The sequence below is a fragment of the Sus scrofa genome, chromosome 2 (genome assembly GCF_000003025.6).
Source record: "Sus scrofa isolate TJ Tabasco breed Duroc chromosome 2, Sscrofa11.1, whole genome shotgun sequence".
NCBI lineage: Eukaryota > Metazoa > Chordata > Mammalia > Artiodactyla > Suidae > Sus > Sus scrofa.
Genome location: NC_010444.4, coordinates 14,872,357 through 14,895,532, shown reverse-complemented (window position 1 = coordinate 14,895,532; position 23,176 = coordinate 14,872,357). Strand labels below are relative to the sequence as shown.

Genomic DNA, 23,176 nt, shown 5'->3' with positions numbered 1-23,176 from the left:
CTGCTGGGAGCAGTTGTCTCACTTCCATCCTTTACACAAGCTGGAGTAACCATTGCACCACGTGGGAAAAATGTTTTTTTCAAGACCCATGCAAGCTTTACATCTCAACCTTTTATGTCAATGCTGAGCCCCTCCCCAGCACTTGATTTTCCATTGATAGCTGTCTCCTCCATTCTAGAGCTTAAGAAATCCAGTGATGGGAGTTTCCTGTGGCCCAGTAGGTTAAGGATCCCTGGTGGCCTAGGAACGTCTATATGCCAAGGGGTGGGAAGCTCTTTACATTATTTTTTTTTAATTTTTTTTATTTTTAATTTAATTTTTTTATTTTCCCACTGTACAGCAAGGGGGTCAGGTGATCCTTATATGTATGCATTACATTTTCCCCCCCACTCTTTACATTATTTTTAATGCTTAAGCCAAGGTGCCAGCCTACACCACAGACACAGCAATGTGGGATCCGAGCTGTGTTGGTGACCTACATCACAGCTCACAACAATGCCAGATCCTTAACCCACTAGTCGAGGCCAGGGATTGAACCCATGTCCTCATAGATATAGTTGGTTGGTTACCCACTGAGCCAGGATGGGAATGCAAGAAATCTTACTTTAATAGAATTGGAAAGTTCTCTGGTGGCTCAGCAGGTGAAAGATCCAGTGTTGTCACTGCTATGGTACAGGTTCAATCCTTGGCCTTAGAACTTATGCATGTGTGGGCGTGACCCCCCACCCCCAAAAAAGTTGGGAAACCAGAGCGGGCCAGGCAGCTCTCCCGCCCTGTGAAGATAGCAGAGCCCAATAGGAAGAGATTCCTCTTCTTTCCTGGGAAGGACTCAGCCAATGAAAAGCCACGTGCTGTTTACTACAGCTCTTCCAACTTCCTCTTCCTTTCTGTAAAAGCAGTTCCTTTCTTTGCCATGTGGGTACTTGTACCTGGTTTGCCTTGGTAGCCAACCTTGAATTGCAATTCTTTGATGATTCCGAATAAACCCACCTCTGCTGGAGAAATAACTGGCAGTTCATTTGTTTTAGGTCACAATCATTTATCGTCTCATGCCCAACTGAGTATACTTTGATCAATTCAATTCTGACCATAACCCCCAGGAGCTGACATCAGACACTTTAAGTTCAAGGGCTCAGTCTCCCACAGAACTGTCTTTACTTCATTAGCCAGCTCCCAAGTGAGGACCCCACCCCATTCACACTTCTGGCTATGAAATCAGGGGTCCCTGGAGTTCCCTTTTGTTATTGTGGGTTAAGGCTCTGATGTCGACACTGTAGTTAGTGGCTTGGGCCACTGCTGTAGCTTGGACTTGACCTCTAGCCCAGGAACTTCCACATATCATGGGTGAAGCCAAAAAAAAAAGGGGGTTCCCACCTCCTCAAATTTTATAATTCTCTAGAACCATTCACAGAACCCAGGAAAGCACTATTCTTAGGATTCCAGCTTTATCATAAAGGATACAAGGTGAGGTCTAGGAGGGAGCACTGAGCTCACACTGCCTGTGGAGTTGGCATGGGTCCTCCCAACACATCCATGTGTGTTCTCCAGCCAAAAGCTCTCTTCAGCCCTGGTCTTTTTTTACTGGACTTCATTACATAGGTGTGGTTGATGGACTCACTGGCCACTGTGACTATGATTGGGCTCAGTCTCAAGGCCCTTGCCAGATCCTCCCAGAGGTTGGACTGGCGCAAAGGTCTAACTCTAACATTCACCACCCCAAGGTGAGTCTTCCTAGAGAGACTGCCCCATTCAGAAGCTGTCGAAGGCCCTGGCCAAGAGCCACCTCTTTAGCATACAAAGACTTACTTCACTCAGGAAATCACCCGGGTTTTATGAGCTCTGTCAGTAAATCAGGGAAAAGACCATATGTATTCTTTATTATACCATATAATTTGACTTTGTGTGTTTTATAGAAGTTCATTTAAATAATGAGCCCCCATTTACTAGAAGAAATACCGACTTTTTTTTGCTGTGTCTGCAGCATGAAGAAATTCCTGGGTCAGGAATTAAACCTGTGTCACAGCAGTAACCAGAGCCACAGTAGTGACAATGCTGGATCCTTAACCTGCTACGGTATCAAGGAACTCCAGAAATACCCACTCTTATTCCATAGAGACTGGCATAGGTCATTTGAACAATAAATTGGAACAATAAATTGGTTTTTGGACGATGGAGTTCTATGTAGACACATAAATGGCTTGGGGAGTTCCCATCATGGCTCAGTGGTTAATGAATCTGACTAGGAACCATGAGGTTGCAGGTTCGATCCCTGGCCTTATTCAGTGGGTTAAGGATCCGGTGCTGCTGTAAGCTGTGGTGTAGGTTACAGATGTGGTTTGGATCCCACGTTGCTGTGGCTTTGGCGTAGGCTGGCGGCTACAACTTCAATTAGACCCCTAGCCTGGGAACCTCCATGTGCTGCGGGAGTGGCCCTAGAAAAGATGAAAAGACCAACCAAAAAAAAAAAAAAAAAAAAAAAAAAGAAATGGCTTGTGGTTAATGATAAGCTACTGATTATATTTAAAAAATAATCCAGGACTATCTTTGTTTTTAGGTAACAAAATTGGAAAGAGCTGTGAAAATCAAAATAAACTTTAGAAATTTCTGTAATATATATACTATGTACTAGTAGAGAAAAAGTATCAGGTTGAGTAAATTAGGTTAATTCTGACACCTACGATGTGTTCACTAATAGCTTTGAAGAACAAATAAGCTTTCTTAGATCACAAAAATCATAACCTTAGTAAGAATTGTCAATATGAGACTCTTTATGCCATAAATTCTATTATTAATAGAAATGATACCGACTTTTATTGTCACAGGCTAGTAAGGTAGGAACCTTATCAGTTACATTTTGTTAAATTATTTAAGAGCTGGGAAGTTTTCCTCTAATAAAAGTCACACCTTATTTTAATGGTTAAGTACTAAAAAAGAAGGGAGCCATTTTTAATAACAATTTATAATAAAAAAACTGCCAGAGTTGGGGGGAAAAAAAAAGATGTTGCTATTATGGACTATTAAAATATCACATGGTCCAGAAAACAAAAATACAGACCCAAAGTGGTGAGAAAAGTGAAAGAATATGGGCACCTTCTGCTCTGGTTGGAAATCAAAAGTGAGGAAGGTGGAAAAAATGGATCGAAAACCTGGGTTAGGTTTGAAGTCTTGAACCAAAACAGTGAGGACAGGAAAAGCTGTTCCGTGTCTTAAGAACTGCCACCATGAAAATCTTTTTTTTTTTCTTTCTTTAGGGCTGAATCTATGGCATAGGGAAGTTCCCAGGTTAGGGGTTGAATCAGAGCTGCAGCTGAGCACTTAAGCCAGAGCCATAGCAATGTCAGATCTGAGCTGTGCTGCAACTTGGGCAGCTTGCAGCAACATTGGATCCTTAACACACTGAGTGAGGAGGCCAGAGATCGGACGGACCCATGCCCTTATGAATACTAGTTAGATTCTTAACCCACAATGGGAACTCTGAAAACCACTTCTTTGATCAACAATGCAAATGAATAGGTTTTTGGAACAGGGCCAGTTTTGAGCTATTTCTTGTCCTCCAGAAATAGCTGCAATAGGGTTTGACATTTTTCAGGTTATGATCCATTAGTCACTCATGAAAACACAGTAAGTGAGGATACACATTTTGTGAAAGCTTTCTCTTGGTTATACATGTGTATACAAGTCAAAGTCTATTTCTTGCTATATTGGAGGCCACAGGTTTCTGGAGCTGGGAGGGCAAGGGGTCTTGCAGTACTAATTGTACCAAACACTTCACAATAATCATGGCAGAGCTAAAATGAAAACAGAATCATATACCTTAATATCTATCTATAATAGTACCACAGGGAAACTCACATTGTTATTTAAAATATATAATGTAAATGTGGCATTGACAGTATAAAAATTAAATAATTATGAAAACCTCAAGACAGGTCAAAGGGCATACAAGCAAGTACTGTACAGATTGCTTCCTTAAAAGATAAGTTTTAATATACAGAATAAAATTAAAGAGTTTATTTTGTCACTTTCCCCCAAATTTGTGATCACGAATGCCTCTGAATCTGACCAGGAAAGTTAATATTTTGGTCCAATACATTATTAGATTACCTGTATGATCAAGTCCAGCTTGATAATTATAAATCATAGAAGTTAATGGAATTTACTTTGAAAATCTCTTACTTTTATAGATGATAAATTTTCAAGTTTTTCTTAGCTAAGAGTTTACTTCACTTTAGCCTCAGAACCAGATTCAAGTTATCTTTTTTTTTTTGGCTTCTTTAGGTCTGCACCCTTGGCATATGGAGGTTCCCAGGCAAGGGGCTGAATCAGAGTTGTAGCTGCTGGCCTACACCACAGCCACAGCAATGTCGGATCCAAGCCTTGTCTGCAACCTACACCAGAGCTCACGGCAATGCTGCATCCTTTAATGTACTGAGCAAGGCCAGGGATCAAACCCGTGTCCTCATGGATATACTAGTCGGGTTTGTTAACCACTGAGCTAGGATGGGACCTTCCAAGATAAAGATATCTTCCTTAACAGCTGGTCATCGTGTTAGGCTTAATCTAGGCAAATTATTTAATACTTTATTGAAGATCATAAAAAAATTCCACAATAAATAATGAAGAGTATGCAAAATCATTAGCCTCTGTTTGCAATACAGAAAATACATGTCAGTTCTGGACCAAAATAATTCCATTGAAATACAAAAAGTGATAGGAAGAATGAAAGGATTTGCAGTGACTGCTTTTGGTGGTCAGCTACAACAAACCAACAACCATCAGCTATTTTGGACAGTGAAAGTGGGTTTTAATTTGCAGATAAAGAATGTCTTCGGTAGTTTAAAAAAATATAAACTCTAAAAAAGCTTGTGAATCATATACAAAAGCAGCTGTTTGAGACCAAGTTTGAAAACCAGAAATTGTGTGTTAGCACCACCAGCAAGCACAGGTCCTGTGACTCATCTCCCCTTCTCTCTTGTGCAGAATGCAGACTTGACTGTCGCACACATCATTTACTGGTATAAAAATTGGCCTGGAGTACAGGTTTCCTGTAGGGTAAATAAAGTCTTAAGCCCTAAGAGGCACCAAGCGGTTACAAAGGCTGGGCAACCATCCAGATCACAAGAGCCGACGATGTAATAAATCCCTTGTTGCCTTATCAACTTTTTGCTGGTAGTCCTCCAATTTGTCAAGTATTTTCTGGGACAGCTATAGGAGAAAAGACGGGAATCATTAAAGAATAGGTCAAGGACTGAAAAAGACTAAAGTTATCAATCACTCTGACTTTGTCAACCAGATTTCCCTTGATGAAGTTGTTAGGCTGTGCTTCATTTAATCACCATTCAATTCAGTACAGAAGTCTGCTTTGTGACTCCACTGATAAAGCCAGACTTTTCTGTTATACGCAATACTCTGACACTGTTTTCCTAATGAATTTTCTAAATATGCAAAAGACACCAGTATTTGTAAATTAATTAATTAATTATGACTGAGCCTATAACATGCAGAGGTTCCAGGGCCAGGGATTGAACTGGACCCACAGCAGTGACAAAGCTGAATCTTTAACTGTTAGGCAATCAGGGAACTCTCACACCAGTACTTTTAATTATTTTTTTATTTCTAGGGCCACACCTTCAGCATATGGAAGTTCCTGGGCTAGGGGTTGAATCAGAGCAACAGCACCGGCCCACACCATAGCAATGCCAGATCCAAGTTGCTGCTGCAACCTATGGCACAGCTTGCGACAACACCGGATTCTTAACCCACTGAGCAAGGCCAGGGGTTGAACCCACATCCTCTTGGATACCAGCTGGATTCTTAACCTGCTGAGCCACAAGGGGAGGTACCCACACCAGTATTTTGTTTTTGTCTTTTGTCTTTTTAGGGCCGCATCCAAGGCATGTGGAGGTTCCTAGGCTAGGAGTCTAATTGGAGCTGTAGCTGCCAGCCTACGCCACAACCATAGCAAGACCAGATCTGAGCTGCATCTGTGACCTACACCACAGCTCATGGCAGTGCCGGATCCCTGACTGGCTAAGCGAGGCCAGGGATCAAACCCACAACCTCATGTTTCCTAGTCGAATCTGTTTCCACTGCGCCATGACGGGAACTCCCCACCCCAGTATTTTTAATAAAAACTTTATTAGCTACCTTCCCCAAATCAGAGCTGTTATATCTGATTTAATTAATCATTTCATAAAGAGATTGGGGCAGCATGTGAAGGGCAATAAATGGCTTCTGCCCTCCCCTTAATCCTTGAGAACCAGAAGAGCAAGCTTGAGGGTGTAATTGCTAGTGCAAGGGCTTGCGAAGATGGCTCAGGAAAGGATTTACTCACTGCAATGTTGTGACTGTTGGCGCTGTTCTCTCCCAGAGCCTGGAGAAGTTGATCAATAGAAGAATATGGGAGCCACACCATTGGAGCTGTTGCAGACAGTGGAAACTGAAAGCAAACATATCATTTGAAGGAAATCTGAAAAGTGCACCAATTCTTCTGGGTAGCTAGTTATCGTAGGACTCAATAACATGAAATGCCTTACCTTTTTTTCACAACCAGAAATTGTGTATGCATGCATACACACAGGTACACAAGCGGAAACACCTCTCCCCACCCCCCAGTCTTTTTTTACCAAGGAACTGGTCCTTTTCTTAGTTAAATCAAATGTATTTTTTTTAAGGCTGCACCCCATATGGAAGTTCCCAGGCCATGGACTGGATTTGAGCTGTAGCTGCGATTTCCTTTTACTCACTGCCCTGGAGCTGGGGATCAAACCTGGGCCTCTGCAGCAACTACAGTCAGAATCTTAACCCACTGTGCCACACTGGGAACTCCAAATCAAATGTATTTTAAAATACATTTTAAATTCATATCTTTTGTGTGTGTGTGTGTGTGTGTGTGTGTGTGTTTAGGGCCACTCCTTTGGCATATGGAGGTTCCCAGGCTAGGGGTGGAATCAGTTGTAGCTGCCAGCCTATGCCACAGCCACAGCAATGCCAGATCCAAGCCGTGTCTGCGACCTACACCACAGCTCACAGCAACACCAGATCCTTGACCTGCTGAGTGAGGCCAGGGATTGAACCTGCAACCTCATGGTTCCTAGTCAGATTCGTTTCCGCTGCACCACGATGGGAACTCTAATTCATATCATCTTTGATGTTAAAGCAGCCCTAAGGCTGATTAATGATAAACACACTCAACAAAACTCTTCTATAAATTCTCAATGAATAATATTATTTCCAGTCTGAAATTTAGATTCAAATTATCTGGAAAAAACCTTTGTTAAAGTTAAGTTTAGGAGTTCCCGTCGTGGCTCAGTGGTTAATAAATCCGACGAGGAACCATGAGGTTGTGGGTTCGATCCCTAGCCTTGCTCAGTGGGTTAGGGATCTGGCGTTGCCGTGAGCTGTGGTGTAGGTTGCAGACTCAGCTTGGATCCGGAGTTGCTGTGGCTCTGGCATAGGCCGGCAGCTACAGCTCTGATTCAACCCCAGGCCTGGGAACCTCCATATGCCGCAGGAGCGGCCTAAGAAATAGCAAAAAGACAAAAAAAAAAAAAAAAAGTTAAGTTTAACATTTGAAGTTCTGAATATTTTCCTGAGAGTTTAAGAGCTTGGGTCTGTAGTTAACTAGATCTGGATTTTTTTTGGCCATGGGAGGATCCCTCCAGGGATCAAACCTGTGCCACAGCAGTGACAACAACAATGGATCTTTAACCCGCTAAGCCTCCAGGGAACTTCAACACCTGGAGTTTTAATTTATCTTTTGTGTGAGCCTTGGCAACTTGACCTCTGAGTCCCTTTTTCCTCATGGGCAACAACAACAAAAAGAACAGTCCCTTATAGGCTGTTATAAGGATTAAGTGAGAAAATACAGACTCAGCCCAGTCTTCAGCACACACAAAATACCATTTTGTTCTTACTTCCCTCACTCTTCCAAATACTACCTAAAACCACATTCCTTTAAAGGAGAAAAATGAGATGTATTTCCCTTTGATAAGCAGGAAACTGGAAATACTTAGAGTGCCAGTCCCTGCTCTTGGAGAAAACTAGTTGTGTAACTACCCTCAGTAAAGGTTAAACCTATTATTCTACAGTTCAATTTACTTTCATATCCTGACTTGACTCAGTGTGATAATACAGAATACATACAGGTATTCGAGCCTACCTCAATTCCAAAGTACTGATGTCCTTTTCCCAAGACAGCATCCACATATTCAGACACCAAGTCCACAGCTTCTTCTAAAAGGTCGTAGTTTAAGTATAGACGGAGCAACTCAGCTGCATCAACCTTCTGCAAAAAGTCAGTGATTAAGAACATTTACTTTTTTCCATCCTACCTGGGCACCGACCAAAGGATGCTGTCTGATTCCCTGGCATTTATACTTTTCACGATAAGTAAACAAGTGCCTTGGTTTACTTATCTTGGGATGAAGGTTGGATTCCCAAGAGCCAGTTACCTCTAGGCACCTCGTAAGCCCCTTTCTGTTAAGTGGCCTTACTACCTGTCTGGATCTAAGACACATTTTAATTCTTTCCTATTTCAGCTTCCATAGTAGTAAAAAGTCAACGACCCTTCCCCAAATGCTGAGTACAGGAGATAACATATTCACATTAATTCTCAGCAATATATGAATGACAAATGCAAAAGAAGTTAAAGGAATCACCAACTTGAAATGCTTGAATTATATTTGTACTTAACTCAGGGTGAGAGGAAAGGAAAGTGACCACGGCCTTAGTTTGGAACAGCTCTCCTAATTAATGTCAGTTATGCTTTCCATATTCTGATTCGATCACAGTCTTAACCTCTACCATCTTAGTTGCTTTCTCTACTTTCAAACTCAAAAAACAACAGAATTTTTTGATTGTAAGCTTTATATTATTTTCCTATTGTGCCCAGTATATTTCAGATATAGTAGTTCTCACACTTAGTCACAGATCAAATCAAATTAGGATCTTGTTAAGATATAGATTGTGGATCCTAATGCCAGATAATTTGATTCTATAAGTCTGAGATGAAGCCTAGGCATCTATATTTTGAAGAAGCCCACCACCCAAATAATTTTTCTTTCTTTCTTTTTTGCTTTTTAGGGCCACAACCAAAGCATACTGGAAGTTCCCAGGCTAGGGGTTGAATCGGACCTACAGCTGCTGGCCTATGCCACAGCCACAGCAACGACAGATCCAAGCCCTGTCTGCCACCTACACCACAGCTCACGGCAATGCCAGATCTTTAACCCACCGAGCAAGGGATTGAACCCGAATCCTCATGGATACTAGTTGGGTTCGTTAACGCTGAGCCACAATGGGAACTCCCACCCAAATAATTTTGATATGGGTGGCCCAAGAAACTAATTTTGAAAAAAAAATTGAAACACACTATTGTAGTAACTACTCCACCCAATCCTGTGAATTTTTTGAGTAATGAAAAGCAAATGCTAGAGTTCCCGTTGTGGCTCAGTGGTTAACGAATCCGACTAGGAACTATGAGGTTGTGGGTTCGATCCCTGGCCTTGCTCAGTGGGTTAAGGATCTGGTTTTGCTGTGAGCTGTGGTGTAGGTCGAAGATGTGGTTTGGATCCCGAGTTGCTGTGGCTCTGGCGCAGACCAGCGGCTATAGCTCCGATTAGACCCCTAGGCTGGGAAACTCCATATGCCGAGGGTTCGGCCCCAGAAGAGAAAAAAAAAAGGAAATGCTGTGTCACACAGATCGAATTGTTCTAAATGCATGCTTGTGGTTCAGTAAGCACACAAGCCTGCATTAACATAATCAACCCAGAGAACTTTAAACACCCAGTACTTCACCGGGACTGAGGCAAAGTGCTCTTAGTGTTTTTAGCTAAGATTGAGGTATTAAGAACATAAGTCAGTATGTGTCCATAAATTATCATTCTGTCTTTTCCTTTTTAATCATCTCATAAAGTTATTCAGGATGATAAAGACCAGGTTCTCACTCTCTACAAGTTAAGAGAACACTTACCTTGTAACTGTTTATAAGCCAATTAGGCAGAGGCACTCCATGAGACAAGAGCTTGTTAATGACACAGTGGTGATATAAATTATTCTGGACTTTGTATCTTTCCAGGTAAGTTGATAAGAGTCGCCATGCTTCATCTGTAGCACTTGATAAAAGCAGAAAGGACTAATGAGTTCCAGATTCTTAATGAACAATGATAATACCATTCAAAGAATGTATTTAAAAGGAGAGCATTTTTAGAAGCTCACAACTGAACTGATAATCTAGCTAACTGACAGATAGTATTAGGGCCAATGTGACTGAGGAGTGGTACTCGAAACTAAATGACTTGGATTCTTGTGTTTTTTAACTGAAGCATACAATTCATTTAATGTCTTTGTTCCAGATTTCTAAAATAATAAGGAAATCGGCTCAGATCAGTTTCTAAACCTGAACAAGCAATCATACGGAAATTCTCATTTAGAAGACTAGAGTGTTATCTTATAAACTGTATTTTAATAATAATTTTTTAAAGATTTCTAGGGCCGCATCTGAGGCACATGGAAGTTCCCAGGCTAGGGGTTGAATTGGAGCTGCAGCTGCTGGCCTATGTCACAGCCATAGCCACACCAGATCCAAGTTGTGTCTGAGACCCACAGTGCAGCTCATGGCAATGCCAGATCCTTAACCCACTGAGTGGGGCCAGGGATCAAAGCCACATCCTCATGGATACTGGTAGGGCTCATTACTGCTTGAGCCACAATGGGAACTTCTAATAATAATTCTGATGTGCTAATTTAGGGGTTGAAAAATAATGTCAGAGGACCTCAAAATTCTAAAGTGTTAACCTGAATAATATAAATTGTAAATGCAATTCAGAGAAAGCAAGTTTACTGAGGGTTAGGGTTGTCAGAGAAGGATTCTGGAGACACTGAAGTACATTCAGGCAGCCGCTACTGGGTGCACTGGGCAAGGACATGGAGGGTGAGCCCCAACAGGGTGGGATGAAGACTGGGGCTGTACCTAGACTCCTTAGTGGTGATGACTGATGACAGCTGGTTGGCTGCTAGCCAGGCCCAGGCTTCTGCTTGTGCTGGTTCTCCTCCAAACTGCAATTTGATGCATCTGCAACGAAAATGGTTCCATACACAGTAAACTAATCTGTGGAAAAGCACTACCTTATTTTGTTACTAAAAATGGAGATGACAAAGTTGGCTCTAGTCTTTGGGTGACTTCATTACTAGGCTCTTCCTTCTCACAGCAACACAACTAAGTGGATGACCCACAAGGCCATTAATAAGAGTTAAAAGACGGGGAAAAAAAAAAAAACAGTTAAGTGTTCCTTTGTGGTTCAGCGGGTTAAGGATTTAGTGTTGTCACTGTGGAGGCTCAGGTCCCTGCTGTGGCATGGTTTTGATCCTTGGCCCAGGTACATGCCATGAATGTGGCTAAAAGAGAAAAAAAAATTCCAACTTACAAACCACTTGACTATTATTTAGGTATCATATAGCTTCAATAAGAAGTACTTTTTTTTGGAGGGGGTCGTCTTTTTAGGGCCACACCTGTGGCATATGGAGGTTCCCAGGCTAGGGGTTGAATTGGAGCTGTAGCCACTGGCCTAAGCCACAGCCACAGCCACACCACAGCTCACAGCAATGCCAGATCCTTAACCCACTGATAGAGGCCAGGGATCGAACCTGCAACCTCATGGTTCATAGTTGGATTTGTTTCCGCTGCCCCACGACGGGAATTCCAAGAAGTACAGGGGCCTGCATGGACACCACTCTTTATCCCAGGTTATAGACTGTCATGTGGGCATGTGGGCTTGGGAATGCCAGTTCTGATTTCTCAAAAAAAGCTATAAATCAAGATGAGACACATTAAAAATCAAAATTGACTACAAACAAACAAAAAACAACCCGAAAACACTGTGTAGACCACACAAAAACACTTTTTTAAAGTTGACTTATAAGCAAGTTCCCTTATGATGCAGCAGGTTAAGGATCCTGAAGCGCCACCACTGTGGCACAGGTTCCTTTCCTGCTCCAGGAATGTCCACGTGCTGAGGGTGTCCCTCCCTCAGAAAAGTTGGCTTATAGGATACTGGCTCATGTGACACTGCTTCACACCAAGCAACGAATAAGCAAGTATGATATCTCTGCATTAGAAAATTAAGACTATAAAAAGAATTTCATACATACTTGAAAGCAAGTCCCTCAAAGACTGGCGTTAAGGGGAGCTTAAAGGTTTGACAGAGTGATATGGCAGTGTCAAAAAGGCCGGCCTGAACCAAGAGAGTGACCATCTCCTCTGCTGACGAACTCCCTGTGGGAATGGAAAAGAGCTACTTAGGGCAACCAATGGTATACACACATGAACCGAACCCAAAGACTGCTTCGTTGAGAGTATCTCAGAATAACAGACACGCTTTATGCCCACCTAGTATACTACGTCCAGTGCCTAAAACGCACTATTGGTACTGACAGACCGCTAATGCCTACCTGCCACTGCGACTGCTGAGGGATCATGCTGAGCCAGGGTGAGGCGAATGCGAGCCAAGGAACACTCTTTCTCCAGATCTTCTAGTTCCAGGATTTCAATTTGTCTATTTGCTATATGCCGGAGAAAAACATTTTCAATTCCCAAAGTACAAAGGAAGCACCTATTAGACTAATTCAACCTGTCAATTTCCACTAAACATTAAGTAACCTTTGGTTTCATTTCATGCCACAGGCATGAAGATGGGGAGAAAACAAGGGGCTCAATAAAAGCTAAATGAAAAATAAAGCAACAGCCCTGCTTCATGCTACAGCTGAGTCAAATCAATGTATTCCAATAACAACAGCTGCAGATGGGGAGGTGCCTGCAAGGCATTTCATGTGTAACTTCAATTAACCATTACAACTGTGAACTACTACCATCTGTATCAGTAAGAAAGGAATGTGCCCAAAGCGAGAGAGGCCGGATTAAAACTAAGTGTGTCCAACGCAAGAGCCCAGGCTCTGTTAGGAAAGGGACCATGCCTCTGTGGTGGTCATATCAAAGGAGCCTGATAAAACAAGACACTTGGTTACTAAGCTGATTTAAACACAAGCAACAAAAACACACTGCACTTTTTTTCTTTTTCTTTTAGAGCTGCACCCGTGGCATATGGAGGTTCCTAGGCGAGGGGTTGAATTGGAGCTACAGCTGCTGGCCTACATCAGACAGCAACGCCAGATGCAAGCCATGCCTGTGACCTACACCACAGATCATGGCAACCCACTGAGCGAGGCCAGGGATAGAACCCAAAACCTCATGGTTCCTAGTCAGATTCGTTTCCACTGCGCCATGACGGGAACTCCTACACACGCTCTTTTTTAAGCACTTCCATTTCTCATACAGGCATACAAAGTTTTCAAAGGACTACCAGACAACCTTTCGCAAAACAATGAAAATAACAAGAAGGAACTTTACAAAATTTTGATAACTCCCATACATGTATAATACACTGAAATACAATTATTATAACTACTGTATAAAAATATAAATAATAGTACTATAATGGACAATATAATTACAATTCAGCAAAGAATAAGCCTGAGATCCTTGACTCACTTGGGGCAGCTGTGCATTCTCCATCATGATTCCTCTTAGGGGAAGCTCCAGGGCGATCATACTGAGAAGGCAAAACAAGTGATTACGAAAAATTAGTATTTTATTTTAATATCATCAACTATGATCCAGGAGCTTTCATGCTTAAATTTTCTCAACATAAATTATGTTTATTTCAAATAGCACAAACAATCTCATAAGGTCGACATTATTATTATTATCCTATTCTATGCAAGAGGTTAACTGGACAGTAAAAGATGAAGTGATCTGTCTGAAGTTAGGTTGTTTAATGATAAAACACTCTGCAATACTTGTTCCTTCAGTAATTCTGAACTTGGAAACTAAAGGGACTAACATATAACAATGAAATGCTGCAAAAATAGATTAAGTTCACAAATATCCCAGTGGAAATTTTATTTTTTATTTTTTTGCTTTCTAGGGCTATACTGCAGCACATGGAAGTTCCTAGGCTAGGGGTCAAATCAGAGCTACAGTTGCCAGCCTACCCCACAGCCACAGCCACAGGGGATCCAAGCTGCGCCTGTGACCTACACCCCAGCTCACAGCAACGCTGGATCCTCAACCCACTAATCGAGGTTTGGGATCAAAACCTTATCACAATGGATCCTAGTCAGATTAGTTACCAATGAGCCACAGCGGGAACTCCATCCCAGTGGAAAATTTTTTTTTTTTGGTCTTTTTAGGGCCACACCTGAGGCATATGGAAGTTCCCAAGCTAGGGGTCAGATTGGAGCTACAGCTGCTGGCCTACACCACAGCCACAGCAACATCCGATTCGAGCCGCGTCTGTAACCTACACGGCAATTGCTCACGGCAATGCTGGATCCTTAACCCACTGATCAAACCTGGCCAGGGACCAAACCTGTGTTCTCATGGATGCCAGTCAGATTTGTTTCCACTGAGCAATGCAGAAATTCCCCAGTGGAAATTTTAAATGAAATGAAGCAAAATGAGGTAATAGTTTTAAAAGGACCAAACCAAATAAATTAAATGATTCCCCAATTCCAGGATGGAAGGTTCTCATACCACTGCACCAGATGCTGGCTGAACAATCCATGCGTATTCTGGGCGAATAAGTCGTAAACAATTAATAGCAGCCAGATAACAGTTGCCTTGCTTCTCAAGTCCCCGAAGAGTTCGAACTTCTCTGCCAAGACGCATTCCGTACTCAAACATGACTGTGCCAGCTACGAGGCAATAATAAATATTAGAATTTCAAAAATGTGTCTCTTTTGGGATTGCACGGAGAGAAATTGTTACACTTCTCAGATATCAAAACTTAAAATTGAGTTTAACTTAAAACTACAAAAAAACCATGTGCTGGAAAGAATGTGGAAAAATTAGAACCCTTGTTTAGTGCTGGAGGGAATGTAAACTGGTATAGTCACTATGGAAAACAATATGGCTGTTCTTCAAAAAATAAAATAAAATAAAATTACCTTATGATTCACCAATTCCACTTTTGAGTATATAACCCCTAAACCAAAGAATTACTTGTGTATCCTTGTTCATGGCAGTATTATTCACAACAGGCAAAACATGGAAGCAATCCAAGTGTCCACTGATGAATGGACAAACAAAATGGGATACAGTCATACAGTGGAATATTATAAATTCTGACACATGCTACCACATGGATGAACCTTGAAGACATATGAAGTGAAAGAAGCCAGTCACAGAAAGACAAATACTGTGATTCTAGTAGCCAAATTTATAGAGAGAGAGCAGAATGGTGGTTGCTGGGGCTGGGGGGAGGAGGGAATGGGAAGTTGTTTAAGCAGAGTATATAGTTTCCATTTTGCAAGATGAAGAGTTCTGAAGATTGGTTACATAGTAATGGGAAGGTTACACAGTAACCACAGGTACTGCTAAATACTTAAAAGTGGTTAAGGTAATAAAGTTTACATTATGTGTAACTTTACCATCTCTATAAAGGCCAAAATCCAAAAAAATGTAGTAATACCCCAAACATCTCAAAGGTTATTTTTATGTTTTATTCCTTTGGCCGCAACCATGGGCATAGAGAAGTTCCCAGGCCAGGGATCAAAACCAGGCCACAGCTATAATCACAGCCACAGCAGTGACAAGTCTGAATCCTTAACCTGCTGCACCACCAGGGAACTCTAAGTTGATGTTTAGATACTACATTCACGGCCGGTATAGAACACTATCTTAGAGAAACTGTCTCAGCCATATTTGTTCCCTATCCCCACCCAGGTTTTTGAGACTAAGAAATGTTTGAGTGCTCTGTTCAAGAACACAGACTCTTATTTTTATAATACTTTAGTGATACAGATTGAATGAAATATTGAAAAAACATTGTTCTGAGCCAGCATGGGACTCCAGAAACTGAACAGCATTTAACAATTCTCTCAATGGTCAAATCCAACTACTTTTCATTCCCAAGAAATATTTGTGAGTGCCTGCAATATGTAAGACAAAATGTCAGAAAAACAGCCTTGCTCCAGAAAAGGCCTGAACACTGACCTAGCTAAGCTGTCTTGTATTATTATTATTATTATTGTTATTTTTAATGGCTATAACCACAGCATATGGAAGTTCCCGGGACTGGGATTGAATCCAAGCCACAGCTGTGACTTATGCCACAGGTGAGACAGTGCCAGATCCTTAACCTGCTGCACCACAGCATGAACTTCTGACTAAGCTGGTCTTAATCAGGATGTAATGGGTGACGTCACTATGAAAGCACTGAGAGATCTTGAGTCACATAAATGACTCAAGAAAATAAAGAATATGCAAACATATTTTACCATAGGAATGTTAAGAACATGCCTAACAAATTACTTCCACCCATTTTTCCCTGAGAAAATCAGTAAGAAACCTAATGAAAAAATCTGAGGGAAAATGGTAAAAAAGCATTAGAAGTTCCAAAGGGAAACCACAATGGTTATCTTGTAAAATATGATCTTAAACAGACAAGTAATCCCTTCATCTTAGTTGACTTGAAAAAGACTTCATTAGTCATAAAAATCCAAATTAATAAACATTCTATAGGAGTTCCCCTTGTGGCTCATTGGTAATGAACTGACAAATATCCACAAGGACTCCGCTTCGATCCCTAGCCTTGCTCAGTGCATTAAGGATCCGGTGTTGCCGTGAGCTGTGGTAGGGTTACAGACAGAGCTGGTATCCTGTGTTGCTGTGGCTGTGGTAGGCTGGCAGCTGCAGCTCTGATTCAAATCCTAGCCTGTGAATTTCCACATGATGTGGGTGTGGCCCTAGAAAGACAAAAAAAAAAAAAAAAAAAAGACTGTCCTGTTCTCTTCAAAAATATCAATGTCATCAAAGGCAAAGTAAGGCTAAAAGAATGCTCCAGGTTAAAGGAAACTAAACAGAAAGGACAATTACATGCAAGATGTGATCCTAGATCATGGGCTAAAAACAGTATGGGGGAACATACTGCTAAAAAAATGCTTGTAGAGAACACCTGTCTAATGGTAAAAATAAGGCAAAATTATGTTAAATCAAACACATATTTTTGTAAAACAGGATAAAACTGGTAAGGCTGCCTCCACAGAGACTGTCTGCTTCAACTGCTCACCCTTTCGGTAATTGTGACGATAGATGTGAAAGGCGTACAGAAGCTCATAGTAATTGTGAGTCATAAGGTCCACAGCTCTTGCACGTGATTCAATTATTCCCACAACCTGACGAGGGAAAGCAATCAGATACCAAAGTTAGTAGCCATCATGACAAGCACCACAGTTGTGTCTGGGCATCAGTGGCTAAATAAAATTACCTCATTGTGCAGATTCACATAGGGAAACTCGACAAGATCCTGAAGCTGTGAGCGTTCACAAAGAACTACCACCAGCTGCCGTAAACAATCTAACTGCCTAGAAGGAAAAGAAAGGGATACGAGAGTAAGTGGTCACCTCGGATTACACAGATCTGGTAAACTGCCTTCTCTAAATAAGACTGTAAGATTGACTACCTGCTAGAATCAGGAATTTGGGTTAAGGCTTCATATGCTTGGCTATTGTGACCCAAATCCAAATGATGTTTGAAAATGCATGTCCTTAAAGTAGCCTAAATAGCAAACAAAGGAGAAAAAAGAACAGCAGAAATTAAAATGCCGCATCCATGACAAACCTCAATGGAAATAACTAGATGACAGTTCTTACCTGACTTTTCCAGTCATCACCTGCTTCAGTTATTGCTGACGTAGCCAACTGAATAACCAGTTCAGGCAAACCAACCACATCTAGCAGACGCAAAACCTAAGGCAAAGAGAAGAAATGTCCATTAACATGGTGTAGAACACTCAGATTCAAGTATGACTTGAAATCACTTAGCGGGAGTTCCTGTCGTGGCTCAATGGTAACGAACCCTACTAGTATCCATGAGGATGCAGGTTCCATCCTGGGCCTTGCTCTCTGGGTTAAGGATCTCGTGTTGCCTTGAGCTGTGGTGTAGGTCGAAGACTCGGCTCAGATCCCGTGTTGCTGTGGCTGTGGTATATAGACCAGCAGCTATAGCTCGGATTTGATCCCTAGCCTGGGAACTTCCACATGCTGTGGGTACAACCCTAAAAAAAAGACACCCCCCCAAATCAATTAGAAAGATAACCAGGTAAGACAAAGATTAAATCAAAGATGCTGACTACAAGACGGACAAGATTATTTTGTTAATATTTAACATTTTCCTTTAGAGTCTATTGTTAAGTAAGACACTTGATGTAAAATTCTCTATTGGTCTTATTATATTTTCCTTTTTTTAGGGCTGCACCTGTGGCACATGGAAGTTCCAGGCTCAGTGTCAATTCAGGGCTATAGCTGAGGTCTCTGCCACAGCAACACTGGATCCAAGCCACATCTGTAACCCATGGGAAAACTTCTGACAACTCCAAGATCCTTAACCCTTCTCATTAGTAGGATGGTAGGGGGTTATTAAGAGATACAAAGTTATTTCCATAAAATTTCATTTATCTCTCTCTTTTTTTTTTGGTCTATTCCATGAAATCACAAATTATGGCATGTGGAAATTCCTGGGCCAGGGATCAAACCCACCCTACAGTTGCAACCAGAGACACAGCAGTGACAATGCTGGATTCTTAACCCATTGAGCCCCAAGGGAACTTCTCATTTATCTCTTTAACAGGTAATGAACAGGAGTGCCTGCTGTGGTGCAATGGGATCAGAAGTGTCTTGGAAGTGCTGAAACTCAAGTTCAATCTCTGACCTGGCTCAGTGGGTTAAGGATCCAGTATTGCCACAGCTGTGGCATAGGTTGCAACTGCGGCTCAGATCTGATCCCTGGCCTGGGAGTTCCAAGTGCCAAGGGGCAGCCAAAAATGGAAACAAACAAAACAAAAACAAACAAACAAAAAATCAAGTAATGAACAAACCAGCAAAGGCTCGTTTGTTGCACTGACTTTTTGGTAGGAAATCTAGATACCAAATAACATGGATATCTAAACTATAACACCAAGCTCAATTACATGTCATACAGAAGAATAAAGTGGGGTAAGGGGAGACTGCCCACAGTGCCTCACTCTGTACGCAAAGGGGAGAGGGAGCAGGTGTGCACACGCCTATGTGCCCGACAGCTCTCTGCACAGGGAAAGGCGGTGGAACTCTCAGGAGGTGACACTGAATGAGGGCCTGAGAAATCCAACTATCTGGAGGAAGAGCTTTCTAGGCTTGGGCACCTAGAAAGGAGGAGCAAGGTCCCGAAGAGAAGTGAGTATGTGTTTGGCTTGCATGAGACAGTAAGAAGGCCACTATCATTACTACTGAGTGAGTGATTAGAGGAAAGAGGAGAAGGGAAAAAAGGTCAGGAGGGGTCCCCAGGGACAAATCATAAACTAAGGCTAAATACAGCATTCCAAGGTAATTCTTTGATATGCTGGCAAGCAATAAAATTCTATGATGATAGAGCTAATAAAATGATATGATGGAACTGCATTTAAGAACATTTATCAAATTTAATCAAAAACATACGCTTCTTCAGTTTCTCCAGGCAAATTCATTTCCCTCTTTACCTGGAAGTTCAGGGAATGATTAAATTTTTGTTATTTCTCTCTCCAAATACCACAGCAATGTATTTCAGAGTTTTTTTTTTTTTTTTTTTTTTAACACAGGGTGGTAAAAGAAGTAGCGAACCATGACACAATATACCTTATCATAATACTGCAGCCTGGGGGTGGACACAATCTCCCCATCCTCTGACCGGATCAAGCGATCTAAGAATTCCTCTTTGCCCACTTCAGATGCTGCCTGGCAGAAACATTCCAGAGCCTGGAGAAATGGAAGAATACCAAATGACTTATGATAGACTGTTCCTCTTCTAGGTGATGTAAGTCAAGGATTCCTGTACCATGGAAAGCCAAAAAAGAAAGAAAATCATTTAAGATATTGACTGCATTTACCACTTCTGCCATACCTATATTCTCAGTTTTTGTCGTATCTAAATTCTTTCTGATATTTAATATTTCTTTTAAATTTATCTTTGTAACTTAAGTGCTGTTAATTCAAAAGTAAACTTTAATAAGATAACTGATGGATAAATACATAATAAAGCAACAGTGGCAACTGTTAACATTTACAGAACTTAAGTGGGGGGTATGTGACTGTTTAGCATAAAAGTCTTTAAACTTTCCTGTATGTATGAAAATTTATGTAACAGGATGTCAGGAAAAATCAGAAATGTAAACTACCAAAAACGAGAAGGAAACCAGCATTAAAAAAAAAAAAAAAAGGACATAATAAATACAATGCAATTGGGAAATCAGTTCTATTCATAAAAATCCATCCCTAAAAACACCTGCAGAGGGGCAGGAGGGTCTTAACATTTTCCTCTTATTTCCCATGTCCTTAGTCATCTGCAAAGTACACGTAGCTGAACAGTTCCCACAGGTATATCATACCCCTTGTTAGCACTATGAGGTGTCTTCCTTCCTTATCTGGGGGTGGGGGGCGGTGGTTTCTATGCCTCTCATCCCCTCCCTTAGATGGAAACTAAGTGTCCTCTTTGCACTGGAGTTTGTTCATCTTTCAAATACAGTTTACCTTCTGTCCCTCTCCGGTCACCAGGTAACACCGTCCCAGCATAAATCGACAGGAACCAACATTGACTTGGCACCAAGGATGTAGCAGCTGAATATAATCCTGGAAGGCATAAAAGGTGCTTTCTGATTAGAGGATAAATATTACTTCAGAAGATACTCATTTCCAAGTTCTTCACTGAGGGAGAGAAGATAGTGGTCAATTAACACAAGTTTTATTTCCAAAAATAATCCAGAGATTAAAGACTAATCCTGTTAGTCTATTCTTACGTTAGGTTATTACACTTTAAGAAGGCAAAGAAGGAGTTCCCATTGTGGCTCAGTGGGTTAAGAACCCAACTAGCATCGACGGGAGGATGAAGTTTGATCCCTGGCCTTGCTCAGAGGATTAAGGATCTGGCATTGCTGTGGCTGTGATGTAGGCTGGCAGCTACAGCTCCGATTCAGCACCTAGCCTGGGAACTGCCATATGCCGCAGGTGTGACCCGTTTAAAAAAAAAAGTTAGGAATGATATGTTAAAAGTCCTAGTAAAGAGGAGTTCCTGTCGTGGCGCAGTGGTTAACGAATCCAACTAGGAACCGTGAGGTTGCGGGTTCGGTCCCTGCCCTTGCTCAGTGGGTTAACGATCCGGCGTTGCCCTGAGCTGTGGAGTAGGTTGCAGACGCGGCTCGGATCACGTGTTGCTGTGGCTCTGGCGTCGGCCAGGGGCTACAGCTCCGATTCGACCCCTGACCTGGGAACCTCCATATGCCATGGGAGCAGCCCAAAGAAATAGCAAAAAGACAAAAAAAAAAAAGTCCTAGTAAAGAAAACCTCCGGGAGGAGTTCCCGTCGTGGCATAGTGGAAATGAATCCGACTAGGAACCATGAGGTTTCGGGTTCCATCACTGGCCTCACTAAAAAGACCAAAAAAAAAAAAAAAAAAAGAAAAGAAAAGAAAATCTCTGGAATGTGTTTCAGTGTAATCAAGTAAAAATTATTGTGGTTCTTATTATCAGCCCAATTAAAATGAAGGAAACGTTTACAAAGAAAATGTTCCAGAAATCCCATTTTTTTAAAGTCTTTTTGTCTTTTTAGGGCTGCACCTGCGGCATATGGTACACAGGCTAGGGGTTGAATTGCAGCCTCCGGCCTATGCCTATGTGGTGTAGGTGTCTTTGACCTACATCACAGCTCATGGCAACGCTAGATCCTTAACCCACTGAGCTAGGCCAGGGATCAAACCCGAGTCCTCACAGATGCTAGTCGGGTTTGTCAACCGATGGGCCACGATGGGAACTCCCAGAAACCCCATTCTTTATTAAGAATGATTACCCTGAAACAGTCAACAGTACTCACCTGCAATTGTACATACTGACAATTTCCCATCAAACATTCTAGAAAGAGACAACCAGGATTGCTAGGCCATCTAGTCATTGGTTAAGGAGATTATTCACTGTTCTGGCAAAATTTAAATACACACATTGGGCATCAGACTCCATGACATGGCTTAATTTTTAAGAAGAAAAAATTTAAAAGATGATAAAGAGAAGGTGGCAGGGAACACGTTCTTTCTACATATCTATATTACTTCAATATTAGACACAGCGAAAAGGTTATTATATACTAGGAGTCTAGTCATCTAGGTTAGAACTCAGTTGACAATGGGCTTAAGCAAGTATTCCATCCCTGGGTGGTTATTTCGAATTCTAGCTAGTATTTTGCACAAGCGTACTGTACTAATGGACATCCAGCACCTAACATAGTGCCTGGCATATAGAGTCATTCAATAAGTATTTGATGAATGTAGTTTTAAAAAGAGATCTAGGGAGTTCCCGTCGTGGTGCAGTGGTTAACGAATCCGACTAGGAACCATGAGGTTGCGGGTTCGATCCCTGCCCTTGCTCAGTGGGTTAACGATCCGGCGTTGCCGTGAGCTGTGGTGTAGGTTGCAGACGCGGCTCGGATCCCGCGTTGCTGTGGCTCTGGCGTAGGCCGGTGGCTACAGCTCCGATTCAACCCCGAGCCTGGGAACCTCCATGTGCCGCGGGAGCGGCCCAAGAAATAGCAACAACAACGACAAAAGACAAAAGACAAAAAAAAAAAAAAAAAAAAGAGATCTAGGTATTAAATGTGTGAGCACCAATAAAATCTGGCTCAACTCCAGGGCAAAGATAAATAAAACATAGTAATATAAAAATTGGGATCATATCTGAAAATAAATACTATCATCTCTTTTTGAGAGGATAAAGCACCCAACTTCATTAAAAATCTTTATCACACTGGCAGAATAAGAGCCTTAGACTATTTGGATAGAAGAAAACTTTCAACTGGCTGTTAAATAAAAGGATACAAAAGCTGCAATAAATAACTGGTAATTGCAGTAATCATCTCAGGCCAATTCAATCCAGTTTGGCTTAGAGGTGCCTTTGGTTGAGAGAAGAGATGAGATATAATGTGTTTTCTTGCAACTTCTTGGAAGAATAATTCCACAATTGTCTGAGGGCTAGATACTTAAAAATAAAGTTATGACAATCACCAACTTGTGAGAGTAGTATCAACTTTCAATTAAGACAGTTTATCAATTCATTCTATGCCTGTAACA

General features: G+C 41.6%; 1 protein-coding gene across 1 annotated transcript in view; it reads right to left on the bottom strand.

The window, feature by feature from the left end:
• NUP160 (nucleoporin 160) overlaps positions 3,966 to 23,176 on the bottom strand; it is a 51,512-nt gene continuing 32,301 nt past the window's right edge. The window contains exons 21-37 of the mRNA XM_021085052.1: positions 22,925 to 23,084; positions 21,931 to 22,000; positions 20,596 to 20,694; positions 19,705 to 19,824; positions 17,710 to 17,805; positions 17,520 to 17,614; positions 17,325 to 17,421; positions 17,127 to 17,232; positions 14,591 to 14,751; positions 13,547 to 13,607; positions 12,451 to 12,561; positions 12,151 to 12,274; positions 10,973 to 11,074; positions 9,974 to 10,115; positions 8,162 to 8,287; positions 6,335 to 6,439; positions 3,966 to 5,205 (exon numbers count right to left, since the gene is read on the bottom strand). Of these exons, the coding sequence (XP_020940711.1) occupies positions 5,116 to 5,205; positions 6,335 to 6,439; positions 8,162 to 8,287; positions 9,974 to 10,115; positions 10,973 to 11,074; positions 12,151 to 12,274; positions 12,451 to 12,561; positions 13,547 to 13,607; positions 14,591 to 14,751; positions 17,127 to 17,232; positions 17,325 to 17,421; positions 17,520 to 17,614; positions 17,710 to 17,805; positions 19,705 to 19,824; positions 20,596 to 20,694; positions 21,931 to 22,000; positions 22,925 to 23,084 (1,865 nt within the window). The 3' untranslated portion in view covers positions 3,966 to 5,115. The remainder of the gene's footprint in view (positions 5,206 to 6,334; positions 6,440 to 8,161; positions 8,288 to 9,973; positions 10,116 to 10,972; positions 11,075 to 12,150; positions 12,275 to 12,450; positions 12,562 to 13,546; positions 13,608 to 14,590; positions 14,752 to 17,126; positions 17,233 to 17,324; positions 17,422 to 17,519; positions 17,615 to 17,709; positions 17,806 to 19,704; positions 19,825 to 20,595; positions 20,695 to 21,930; positions 22,001 to 22,924; positions 23,085 to 23,176) is intronic.